This window comes from Balaenoptera borealis (assembly GCF_965194805.1).
Source record: "Balaenoptera borealis genome assembly, chromosome: 6".
Lineage (NCBI taxonomy): Eukaryota > Metazoa > Chordata > Mammalia > Artiodactyla > Balaenopteridae > Balaenoptera > Balaenoptera borealis.
This window is the reverse complement of record NC_138863.1, coordinates 32,327,953-32,341,436: the sequence shown is the minus strand read 5'-3', so window position 1 is coordinate 32,341,436 and position 13,484 is coordinate 32,327,953. Positions and strand designations below refer to the sequence as shown.

General features: G+C 34.1%; 2 protein-coding genes across 20 annotated transcripts in view; one reads left to right on the top strand and one right to left on the bottom strand.

Moving 5' to 3' along the window:
• RAPH1 (Ras association (RalGDS/AF-6) and pleckstrin homology domains 1) overlaps nt 1–13,484 on the bottom strand; it is a 169,997-nt gene that overhangs the window by 30,644 nt on the left and 125,869 nt on the right. For 2 of the 3 annotated variants that reach the window (XR_014246051.1, XR_014246052.1), the window contains exon 16: nt 1,635–1,824. Coding sequence is in view for 1 of the 3 variants with exons in the window: in XM_082397038.1 (XP_082253164.1) it covers nt 1,744–1,824 (81 nt within the window). In the remaining 2 variants the exon portion in view is untranslated. Of the gene's footprint in view, nt 1–241; nt 1,825–13,484 lie in introns of those variants that run through there. The other variant, XM_082397038.1, reaches the window with a different exon arrangement.
• ABI2 (abl interactor 2) overlaps nt 1–13,484 on the top strand; it is a 91,038-nt gene that overhangs the window by 42,947 nt on the left and 34,607 nt on the right. For 7 of the 17 annotated variants that reach the window (XM_082397088.1, XM_082397098.1, XM_082397100.1 and 4 more), the window contains exons 3-4: nt 6,478–6,654; nt 8,206–8,223. The exons of 4 other annotated variants lie outside the window; for them this stretch is intronic. In XM_082397088.1, coding sequence (XP_082253214.1) covers nt 6,478–6,654; nt 8,206–8,223 — 195 coding nt within the window. The remainder of the gene's footprint in view (nt 1–6,477; nt 6,655–8,205; nt 8,224–13,484) is intronic. 6 more of the 17 variants (XM_082397102.1, XM_082397101.1, XM_082397099.1 and 3 more) reach the window with 1 other exon arrangement.

The window sequence follows — 13,484 nt, the reverse complement described above, 5'->3', positions numbered from 1 at the left end:
TTATTTGAACTTCAGTTTTCTCACCTGTAAAATGATAGGACTGATTAGATGATTTATGAGCTGTCTTCCATTTTGAATTTTTATTCTCACAATTGTGAGATTCTCACAAATGAACTTGATTTATATTTGCTTTTTTCTTCTTTCTATTCTGCTGGCTCTGCTGTTTACCTCAGTCTGTGCCCTACTCACCTCAACCCTCTATCACTCTGATGTAACTGAACTATCTCCAGTTTACTTTCATTTTGAATCCGAGGATGGAAATTCCACTGACTCTACCAACTATGTATCAGGAAGAAATAATTCAACAAAACAAAGTAATAACCCATTCTCCCAATGGCAAATGTTTTGAAAAACAAGATAGAGTTGATTATGAATATTTAGTATCAGAAATTTTGTACTAAAAAGACCATATAGTATTAGGTAGTGTACTAATCTATACCACACTCACTGTATCTGTAAGACAGTGTTAGGATAGGTTCTTGATGTGGATTACCTTAGGTATTTTAAGGGTGTTAAATTTTAAAGAAGTTCCACCTCTAGCTTTGTTGTTGTTATCCTATCAATTCTTTGGAAGCATATTATTTAAAAGATAAATGAAATTTTTAATCTTCAAGCCGAGAGTAAGAGTTAAATTAATGTTAAATATTTTTCAAAAATGTGTAGTTGTCAGAGCAAACATTTAATTTTTACTGAATACTTGTATAAGCAAAGCACACAGAGCTGCTGTTAAGTCAGTATAGCATGTGTAAGGATGAATGCTATTTACTGTGTCCATTTCTGGTAAGGTAAAAAAAGATTTATAGAACATTATTCAAGCTAAAATTCTTATAAACTTGTAAATTAAAATTCTTCTCATAACTACTAAAAACAGTCAATACTGTCTGTATTCAGTTCAACATGGCTTAGAAGAAGATCAAGAAAAGGCAAAAGGCAACATAACTTACAAAGCAGTGTTTCTCCCACCCTCCCAAGAGCTAACTAGAAGTTACTAGGCCAGGTGTTGAAGTAGTTAGCACATAACAAGTAGAGGAGATAGAAAGGAATGACTGTAAAATAATACAGGAATGGAAGTGATTCTTCTTAAGGGTTTAGGGACTACTAAAAGGCAATGGAACGTCTAAACCCTGAGGAACTCACCATGTAGGGTAATTTTTTGTTCAAAAAACTTTATGTATATAGATTTGTTTAAAAAGTCCCAATTTTAAATTAAGGAAATCCCACTAATGGTTATCAATGTGTAATTATGTATAGAAAGTAGGATTTATACAGTTCCTAATTAAGTTTATATTTATAGTTTATATCATTTTATAAAAAATAAAAAATTGAAAATTACCCATTCAGTTTGTGAATAACTAATTTGTTTTATGAAAGATGAATAGTGTAAAGCATATTTGTAATTAAAATAAGTAAATGCTTATTTGAAACATTAACTTACTAATGTAAAAAAAATGGAGACACATTTTAAAACACCCAACTTAGTTGAGTTAACCCACTGTAACTGTCTGACTGCAGATGTTTTCCCACACTGATGGGCAGCTGACTGAGGTGGTGCTATCCAGTGCAGTCTACTTCCAATTATCTGTGGTAATGGGACAATGCATGGATAACCCTAAAACAAAATACTTCATACATACCTTCCTGCCATCTGCTGTGGCCTGAGCATGTGCTTGGGTCCATGATGGACGTGTGGGAGGGGGGCTCAGGCTTGCAGAGGAGCTGAAAGTCAAGGCCATGAGAGGTATTCTAGAGGAGCCTGGGTTTGGCACTGCGTGGTTGAAGTATCATGGGGCGAGCCTGCAGCATGTGAGACCAGCTTGGCAATAGCTGTTAGAGGATGGAGAAACAAATTGTTAAGGAACTGTGGGAGAAAAGATATTTAACTCTTGCACAGTTGCAGCAGTATTACTTGGCGTGTTTTTTGGTTAACAGGTAGCAAACAATAATAGTATTAATAGCAGCGTACTTGCATTAGTTTTGGTCTTCTTTGCTAGTTAAACACATTTTCCACTTGCCATAGGTGAGTGCTATTATTGAGACCTCTTCTAAATGAGAGTAAGTTTATTGGCATATAACTAGTAACTTTAGAAATCCAGGATAAGTGGAAAATACTTTTCTTACTATTAAAATTCTGACTAGCTATCAGTGTTGAATTCGTACTTCCAAAATTTAACTTTATTCATTTCAGCATTGTAATGTCAAAGTATATTGTGAAGGCAAAGGCTGTGGTGATTACTGAAAGCTATGAGTTTGATTTAGGAAAAACATACAAGCCATATTTAAAAATATGTTTTAGGAGCTTTACAAAAGTTCTTTTAAAACTGACAATTGGCTGTGAGTTGATGAATGTTGAAGCTGGATGTTAAGTATATGGAGGGTATTCATTAAATTACTCTGTCTAATTTGAAAATGATTATATTTTCTACCAGAGAAATCTTTGAAAAATGTGAATTAGGCAATTGCTGAAAACTTCAGAATCTTCTGGACCAAACTTTCTCCTCCTTATTTATGTAATAGATTTATTGTTCTCCATTAAAAGTTGTTATTCAGACTTAAGATAAAATCATAGCCATGTTATGAAGGTATGTTTGATTCTGTCCAGGGGAACTGCTACAGTTCAATTCATTGTGGTATTAGGATGGCAATTCACAAATTATACCTTTGGGTTTTCTTAACCATATATTACTTTTATTATTTTAGATGATTTTTAAAAGTTAATGACATCGAATATTGATACTTGGCAGTCACTAGAGGCATTAATCATAAATCAACTCTTGTACAAAGTTTGGAAACAATTGACATTTGAGAGTGAATAATGTAACAGACAAATGAATTAGTCCTTCTTCTACATCCCTGGTTCTCTGTCAGAGCAGTTTTACCCCCAAGGGAACAATTGGCAAGGTCAGATGTTTTTGGTTGTTACAGCTTGGGGTGGGGAGTGCTATAGATATCTATTCGGATGCTTCTCTACAACCTACAATGCTCAGGACAGCCCTTCCACAACAAAGAATTATCTGGCCCAAAATGCTGGTAGTGTTGCTGTTGAGAAACCCTGCTCTAGTATTCTTTTAGAGTAGACAACTAGAAACATATAACCAAACTAGATTATTTTGGCTTCATTTAGACATATGCTGTTAAGAATTACGTTTTAAAATATGCCTTCAGTTTTAATGAGAATTAATATAAGAAGCAAAAAAGAACATTTTTCTCATAATTCCTTCAACCAGTTCCTTTAAGAGTTTAGTGCTGGGCACATGGTCACTTTTCTAATGAAGGGGTGTATATTTTCTTGTAACTCATTATTTATACTTTGCCTTCTCTAGGAAGCTAAGAGCCTAATTTTATGCCCTATTGTAGCAACTATCCCTTATTTCGGCTTATATATAAAAGTTCTGTGATCGTTTCTTTTGCTGTGTTGGTCTTTCTTTTATGCTTACTGTAATGGCTTATACAGGTTTGGTCTGTGTGTTTATGTGTACATAAAGAAAATATATAAGTAATACGTAAGTGCCCCCAATCCCCAGGTATGATCTAATTGTTTTAATGCTTTTTAAAAAGTCTCAGTTTTTCAAACAATTTAAAATATGTGCTTGTTATAAAATATAACTGTATATTAGTGCAAATAATAATGAAAAGTTACTCCTCTTTTCATTCTCCAGAGATTTATGAATATTTCTAGCAGGAAAATTTGAAATTTGAAGTTCCAGTTTGCCCTAAGTTTAGAATTCTGTTATTGTTGATTAGGTTTACATTCTTTTGTTTTCATTTCTGAATAAGATAATTATATTTCTAACTAAGCAGAATGAAAACAATGTTGAAAGAGGATTACATTCTCTAATAAATTTTCTTTTATTGGTATAACAAAGACCAGTTATATATAAAAAATAAGTGTCATATTTTGGGGTTTTTTGGTTATTTTGAAGTATACTTGGTAAGTATGAAATCTTCCTAGCTTGTATTTTTAATAATTCAGAAAGACTCATTAAAAATTATTCAAAAGTAAAATATGATTAATTTCCATTTCTCTGAAGTTAAAAATAAGTAAATTCCAATATTGTCACTAATGTGCAACCTTTTTTTTTCTGTTATAGCTCCCTCAAGCAGTTGAAAAGGAAAGTAGATTTTGTAATTTTTCTAATATGCACCGAAAAAGTTCAAAACCTATTTTTGTCTTAAAAAGAAATAGTTAAAATGATAAAGTCACTACCTTGGCCAGTATTCGATTTGACGCTTCATTTAGATATTTATTAGTTATGAACTTATAGATTCTGTTTCTTTTAAGATCTGTTGGTTGAAATGGGAGGCTTCAAATTTGTTTCAGGTTTCCTTCACACTTTAGGTAGTTTAGAAGGATAAATAATCAGTGTTCAGATTTCTTAAAGTCGTATTTAATAATGTCATGATGGTTATCTTTCATTTCCATTTCTGTGTTACTACCTGGTTATTCTTTAGACAGGGTAAATTGAAGTAGGTTTGGGGAGGAAATAGCAAAAGTGTCTGTTAATTGCTGCTTGAGCCAGGAATGGTGGCAAGAGATGTGAACAATTTTAGTGAAGTATTTTTCAAACTTTTTAAACTGCAACTCACAGTTGAAAATACATTTTATATTCCATCCAGTACACAATTTAATGTATGTATTTATATACATAACATATTTTAAGAAAAAATACCTTACTATGTGTATGTTGTCTGATATTTCTGTTCTTTTTCATTTAAAATAATTGCTGCTCACATCTCACTAAATTGCACCTTGCAGTTTGAAAAATGCTGCTTTAGTGTATTAATTACCCATGCTTAAATTCGCCCTCTCTCAGCAAATAGAAAACTGAGTAAAAACACATTGTTGTTATGTACTAAATTATATCCTATTTTGAACGTTTAATAAATAAAATAATGAAATATTTTACAAGCATTTTGTTATGATAAAATATAAGCAGCATTGCCTCAGTAAACAAGTTTCTCTGTAAAAAATGATTCTTTTTTTAAATTTTTTTTTTAAAGATTTGCTGATTGATTGATTGATTGCTATGTTGGGTCTTCGTTTCTGTGCTAGGGCTTTCTCTAGTTGTGGCAAGCGGGGGCCACTCTTCATCGCGGTGCGCGGGCCTCTCACTGTCGCGGCCTCTCTTGTTGCGGAGCACAGGCTCCAGACGCGCAGGCTCAGTAGTTGTGGCTCACGGGCCTAGTTGCTCCGCAGCATGTGGGATCTTCCCAGACCGGGGCTCGAACCTGTGTTCCCTGCATTGGCAGGCAGATTCTCAACCACTGCGCCACCAGGGAAGCCCCAAAAATGATTCCTATTTTTTAACATTGTATTTATAATTTAGGCCTCTCTTTTTTAATAAAAAAATATTTAAACACTAATAGAATTTATACTAATAGGTTATTTTTTTTTTAAATCTCATCTTTACACACCAAAAACACTGCAAATCACTTTTTTAAAAAAATTTTATTTATTTATTTATTTATTTATTTATGGCTGTGTTGGGTCTTCGCTTCTGTGCGAGGGCCCGCTCCAGTTGTGGCGAGTGGGGGCCACTCCTCATCGCGGTGCGCGGGCCTCTCACCATCGCGGCCTCTCCCGCTGCGGAGCACAGGCTCCAGACGCGCAGGCTCAGCAATTGTGGCTCATGGGCCTAGTTGCTCCGCGGCATGTGGGATCCTCCCAGACCAGGACTCGAACCCGTGTCCCCTGCATTGGCAGGCAGATTCTCAACCACTGCGCCACCAGGGAAGCCCCCGTAGTAGATTATTTTTAAATGGAACCAGATTAATCACTGGGGCTTTCTTTTTTTTGAGGATTTTTCTCTTTTTTTTTGGCTGCACTGCACGGCTTGTGGGATCTTAGTTCCCCAACCAGAGATTGAACCCAGGCCCTCAGCAGTGAAGGCATGGAGTCCTAACCACTGGACCACCAGGGAATTCCTTCACTGGGGCTTTCTTAATAAGGTTAAGTCTTAATGGAGAGGGGAAAAATTATCATGTTTAATCCAGAGGTTGGCAAACTTTTTCTGTAAAGGGCCAGCTAATAAATATTTTATGCTTTGCAGGCCATAAGGTCTCTGTTAGTACTACTCACCTCTGCCATTATATTGTGAAAATATGTAAGCAAGTAGAATGACTGTGTTCCAATAAAACTTTGTTCATAGAAACTGAAATTTGAATTCCATATAATTTTCACATGTCAAGACCTTATTTTTCTTTTGACTTTTTTCAACCATTAAAAAAATGTGAACACCTCTCTTAGCTTTTGGGCTGTAAAAAATAGGTGGTGGGCCAAATTTGGTCTGCCAGCCATGGTTTCCCATTCCTTGCTTTAGCCTAGAAAGGGAGAAAGTCAGTATTGGTCCCAAAAGGAGAAGTTAGCAGTTGTGGTTAAGAATATGAAAAATGATATTAAAGCTCTAAGTATTTATATTTTTATTTTTCTGGATATTAGAGCTATACATTTTTGTGTTGTGTTTATATTATATTTTGTAGACTGTTGATATTCATAAAGAGAAAGTTGCAAGAAGAGAAATTGGTATTTTGACTACCAATAAAAACACTTCAAGGACACATAAGATTATTGCTCCAGCCAACCTTGAAAGACCAGTTCGTTATATTAGAAAACCTATTGACTATACAATTCTAGATGATATTGGACATGGAGTAAAGGTAAGTATAATTTTTGTCCAGCTTAAAAACAATAGCCCATAATGGAACTAAGTCTTTAGAAAATTAAGCGTTTATCTTTTCTTTCCAGAGGATCAAGTCTTGGCCTACTAGTAGTTATGAAGATTTCTTACCACTGTAACTATGTTATCCTTCTTTCTTCTTAGTGTTATGTTCTCAAGTTTTAAACAGTCATCTTTGACTGAATTGCTTTTGCTTAATCAGTTATGAAAATACCTCATGTAGATCTGGAAATAAATGTGGTATTATATTTCTAATCTTTTAATGATTTAGTATGACTAATTAAAAATTATTCAGTATGTTATTAAAGTATTTGCTTTATCTCAAAAATATCAGCAAACTTTTGGCATTCGTTTTCAGAAAGAACACATATAAACAAACATGTACTTTGAATTTTTCTAAAACAAATTTATCTCAACATTTTGGGTGAGAATAATATAGATAAAACTAATATGTGAATTAGTATTTCCACTGCTTTTGAGTAGATAGTCATTATATATTTTGGCTATCTTTTAAAATGTATTGAAGTGCCTGCTATGTATGTAAAGTACTGTAATCACAACTGAGGAACATATAACTTTCATTTAAATTGGTGTTCGTACTTAAGAAACTATGCAGAGCTTCAGCTAAGTATTAGGTTATTTAAAGTTTGCATCTCAGCAGTGATTTGAAAGACAGTGACTTTTCAAATGTGATGCTGAATAAATACGTATAAATGCCTATAAGTGAAACTGTACGGTTCATGCAGTTGATCTGTGTCTAATATAAGCAAATTTAAATTTAAAAAATATACCTCACACAAGTATGGCTAGAAATCAGTTAAATCTAAATTTAATGTAGATCTAGGTAAAAGAATATGTATGGTATAAATTTTTTAAAAAAATCTTCTTCTTTTTTATAATTTTGATATAAGCACTATTATCTGAAATTTGATATTTAATTTTATAATGAACACCTAATGCATTTAGTTTACAGTACTAATTAGAGCATGTTAAAATAGGATGTACAATTGGATGGATAATTAATAACTGAAATTTATTCTAACTTGGGAAAATCTTTTGAGATTTATTTGAGGCTAACAACTGCTAATAGAAAATTTTAGGATCCTGTCAGAATTTAATGACAAAAAGGCACTTAGAATATAAAACATCATATTTGTACTTCCCCACTTATATAATAAAAAGGTGATCCCCCAATTATTATTTAATCCTCAAGTAAATGTTCTATAGGGAATCTGTAGTCCCTTTCATTTTTTGTACTTTTTAGTGTTTAGGGGTCACTAATTTGAAGAAATCTCTAATAAAGTTGTTTTTAAATAAAAGTGTCATATAATTTCATCCAAAAACTCCTGTTCATGACACATTCTGCTTTAACCACTCTTTCTGTGATCTACTGAAACATTATTTTTTAATGCTGAATGCTTAACTTGTTTTTTCTTTGTTTTTTTCCTTTCTCTTCACATCCTGAAGTTCCAACTAACCTTTCAATGCTTTTTTTCCTTACCTCTTTTATTTGCTCCATTTATGCATTAAGTGGTTGCTTAGATTTAAGGTAAGAGATTCCAGGGCTGGATTTCCATTCTTTGTTCTTATGTAGAATATTACATATGGGGAGTGAAGAGATATTTGGCACTTGGCCTTTTAAAACCAACAAATAATTCCTCTTTTTTATTTTATTTTATTTTATTTTTGTCATGAAACTTTGTGTGTCTTCATGTTCCATGAGGGCAGATGTTTTTGACTATTTTGTTCATTGCCCTATCCTGTGTGCCTAGAACAGTGCTTGACACACATTAGACACTTAGTAAATATTTGTTGACTAAATGGTTATTTTGCAATGTTAATATATTTTGTGAAACTGAAATGTAAGTTACCCTATCATAAAATGTCATTATGAAATAAAATTAGCTGGACTTTTGTAAATGTAGAAATTTTGTTTTGGATTGGAGGGCTGCTAATGTGCTTCATTTAACCCTCCCCCTGTGTAATAGCCTTTTTATTCTATAAATGGTGTGCTTTATTATATACCTTGTGGCCACTATGTCATTATCTCTTGACTCTTAATCACTCTTAAAAAAATTGAAAATTGGAAAATATTCAGTGTTTTTTAAGTTGCAGTATCATGTATTTTGCAAAAAACAAAATTAGTCTTTTTATTCAAATTGCTATATAAATTATATATTTCAGTATAAACTCACTTTAAGAGGTTTTCAAGCCGAGTAGTATATGCAAAACATCAAAAGCTCATGATAGTGTTTAACAAAATACAAGTTAAGAATTAAAGATATCTCCTTTTCTTACTTGTTTCAGTAACATTTTAGTATTTCGGAGGGAAAAATGGGAAAAGACATTCAAGAATAATCAAGAAGCCTGTCAGATAGAATGGTACTAAAATTATTGTCACCAAACTGATCATGCATTTCTTTTTGTTCTTTTTTTCTTAGCTGAATTCTATAATTCCTTTTCAAATATGTATTCTTACCCTGTTGTTTGCCATGTCTTCAGTGTAGAAAGTGATAACAAGAATACAAGATGACTGAGATCTGAATCATTAACTAGCTACTAACCACGGCCACAGAAAGTTAACAGATCATGGTAGAGAGATGTGACTGGAGGAGCCCAGGCAGATGTACTTCATGTGTACATAAAGTATATTGGAGTGTTGACTCCAAGCCCTCAGTCTCGGTGAGTGAGGAGATTCCTTCGCATAAAATAGGTAGAATTAGGCCAAAAGCTGTCTTTGTGGCTACCTTGGCTTTTTTCCCTTAAAGTCTGTATTCAGATTTTGGCTGTTGATACATTAACCTCCAAAGTGATAGAAGTGCACAGAAAGATTAACTAAAGGAAAGACAAAAAAAAATGGACCAATTCTTTCCCCTTAAAGTTTAGACCAGCTTGCCTAAGGAACTATCCCTATCTCATTTCTTCCAAACCCTACCAGGATTCCTTCTTGATCTTTCTGGGTTCAGGATCTGTTCTGTGTGAGAGGCCAGAGTGAGTGGGAAATGAGAGCTTCCAAGAAAGAAAGATCTAATAAGGGAACATCCCACTTGGATAAGATTCCTTAACATCTTTGCTCTTTGCACCAAAAAAGCTCTACTCCTGAGTACTGTGGCTCTATGTAGTTGTTTCTACTATATTGGGATGGGGTTGACAGGGTGAGAAGTATGTACCCTGAGGTCATCCTAGAAGCTAGAATGTGCCAGTCCTCTGTCTCTTTCTTCTTATCTTTCTTTCTGAGTATGTCTGTCGTCTCTATAAACTTGTGGCACATAGTTAATAATTTTGGGTGAACCAAAACAAAGTAGAGTGGAAAAAATATTCAGCATATAGCAAATCATTACTCTTTTTAATGTTGATGGGAAAAAATGAATTGCTTTAGAAGGTTGATTAATGGAATAATTGAATATATTAAGATAGAAAATAGAATTTAAAAATGTAAAAGTTGGAAGGGACTGCAGATAGTAAACTAGTCCACTGGTTTTCCAGCTGAGTTTTTTGGAGACCTATGGAGTATATCAGGTGCCCTGGAAGTCTCCTGATATTTGATTTCCTCCTCAGCTCATTATGAGCTCTGTCTTTGCTCCCATTGTTGTCAGACTTGATGCCTTTCAGATATACTCTAAACAAATATCATACTTTGGGACAAGACACATGGGATTTGACTCAGAAGAGACCTCCATGCTTAAAAGTTGAATTTTTAACCTTTTATACAGCATGTCCTGGTTGTGTTTAATGGTTCTTTTCATCTAAAATTTGGATTAATTTTCAGTCAAATGAGAAGTTGTAGAGTTTAATTCATAAGACCTTTGAAAACAACGTGGTGATATTTTTAAAGAAAAAGGTATAAAAAGCCGATGGATAGAATGCCATATTGGAGGGGTTTTAATATGTACCTGAGGCCATATAAAAGTGGAATGTACCTTGAACTGGGGTACCCTTTCCCCACTCTTTATTTTAGTAAAAGAGTTTTAAGACCTTGTTACCGCTGTGTATGAAACAGATATTTCTGTTGAAAGTTTAAAGTTGTCACTAATGAAGCTAAGCTTAAGTACTTTTAAAATAAGTGTATTTACTTTAATGCAAAAAAAATAAAGACTTCAGTTTCTGTAGTATTTATTTCAGATGAACATTGTACAAGCAGATTCTTAATAATTAATGAGGAGGGGTTAGGAGTTTCTTTTACACTTAACACATTAAGAATACAACACTTCTGACAATTTTGCTTGGGATCTTGAAGATCCATAACTTTATGTAAAAAATGGGCTAACCTTTTCACTTTGCATGTGATCTTGTGTGTGTCATTCCCTACAGTACAGAAGGATGATAAATTGCCTCTCACATTTCTAGCTCTCGGGTACAGCTGAGGGTTCATTGTTAAGCATTTATTTGATACAACACTTGGAAGAAAAACTCCACAATAACAGCAACTTTTGGAAGACTCATCTGGGTTTGCCTATCAGTTCCAGACTTGAGCCACCAATTCTATCTTGTCAAAAGCCAGTTGTTGGAAACTATTTTCAGAATCAAGCAGAAGTTTGTCCATCTTTATTCCTCTTTTCTTCTTCTTACTTTCTTTATTTGTTCTTCCCCCCTTACTCCTAATCTCTTATTCCCTTATCTCTGTATTAGATTATTTTAGGACTCTTGGCACCTTAGGCTTTTTGTCTTTCTAACTCTCTTACTAAAAATTTTACATCTCTCCTGAAGTCATACTCTAATTCCTGATTTCAGCTTTGATCTCCTTCTGAGGATCTCCTGGTCGTTTTCCTGCTGGCTCTGAGAATTGAAGTAGGAACATATATCCTCTGAGGAGAGGGGTAAAGATCTCTAGGAAGCCAGAAAATTAGGCACTGGATGGAACTAATGGGGAATGATACTGGGCATTGAACGAAAGCCTAGAGGTGCTTGACCACAGCTGCTGCCCATTCTCACTACGCCACATCCAGACACAACCTATACGTACTACTCCTCTTCTCTTAGTATATTTAAATCTTGCTCTTTTTAAGACTTGTTAACACTCCAGCTCAGATTTTTCTCTATGAAACCTTCTGTAGCTATTTCGTCTTACATTGATACTTCTTTTTTGGAGATTTCTATATGATTTGTAGATACTACTTTTTGTTTTAAACATGCGAGTCTTAGTTATTCTAAAATAAGTTCCTTAAAAGCAGAGAAATCATTTTACAGACCTTTGTCTTCTTTTATTTTTCATATTCTTTTACCCTTGTGCCTAGTAGTCTGGTGGTAGGTGGTTTAAATGAGGGATATACCACAGATATCATTTTAGAATGTGTCTGCCACTGTTAAGTTGCAGCAGGTCATCTATTCGTGGGAGATTTCTTCATAGCAGAGGTCATGTGCTTTGTGAACTAGAGATACCTGGCTGGCCAGCTTTATAAAAAATACTGGAGTTCACAGGGTACTGGAAATCACTAAGATGTGTAATGAGTGTTATATATGAAATACCTGATACTATATATATATCAGTGTTCAAGGAGGGTATTGCATTTACCAACAAAGGGTAGAGCAGGAAAGATAGGAGCACTTTAGAAGCAGTAATAAGGTATAATAATTGGCCCGATGGTTGGTTCTAGTTGTAGTGATCTCCAAAGTCTGGGAGAGCAGACCACTCTGGTCATAAAGGAACTGCTCTTACTCTCGGTATTATCTGCATTTCTTAGTCCAGGCCAGTGGGAAACTATCTGAGCTGTGATCATGCATTAACCTTCATCACCTAAATGAAGTATTTCTTCTGTTTTGAGAGTTTCATTCTGGCAGGAAAAAAAAGGGACCTTTCCTGTTCTTTCTCCATGTGCCTAATACCTGCTTCACTCAGCTCTCAATGATGACTTTTTCCTTTGTGGCATCAAAAAATACCCACGTTAATTGAATTATTGTTGGAATCAGCCACCAAAGTTTCATTGCAATTCCCAAGTAAAACTTTGAAAAAGTATCATGAGCACTCCTATTCATGATTCAGGACCACTAACTACACGTTTATGTGCCAGATGATAGTTTTGCCTGTGTGTGTTACATTTTATAAAGCTTCATGTGGAATTGCTATTATGGAGTGAGTGGGTGCAGTGTTGCTTTATCCTGAGTTTGTGGTATGTCCTCTCTCTCTAGTTCAGTTCCCCTTCACCACACTCACAATTCAGTCATGTGTTTTGCTCCTTTTCAGGAAGCGTTGTGTCCCCCTGTAACTTCCCTCAAAGTAGTTTTTAGAACCATGATGGCTATCCAGTAAGTAATTTTTTACCAAATTATTTTAGATGTGAAATACAGTTTCTTAACTTTTATCATAGGTGAGATCTATATTATAATTAAGTTTTGTTTGGCAATTATTCCTGTTCTTTTCCCTTTTCCTCAAATTAGATGGCAGTATGTATATTCTGCATAACATATTCATTGTTTTATTTAGCGTAGAGACATTTTTCACAAGGAAAGCTACCTTGAAGAAATATTGAATACTCTTAGCTTAATACAGAAGTAGTACAGCATCAGTGAAGTATAAAATTATAGATTAGTCGGACATTCCACAGGGACTCTGGTTTCTTAAGTGAATTAAGGTACTCATGCAAACCCCATTAACCAAACAAATAGAACCATTTGATGATTCTACAGATCATAAAATGTATCAAGTTTTATGTATAGAAATGTCCACCAGATTTTAATTTATAGATTGTTTATTTTATATTATTTTTTTGGTAGATTAAAAGATTTATAGAGAAGATACTGCAATTTAAACAAAACACCTTACATACCAAAACCTTAAACAAATCAAAGTTGGAAAGCTGTTTTCAAGTATTT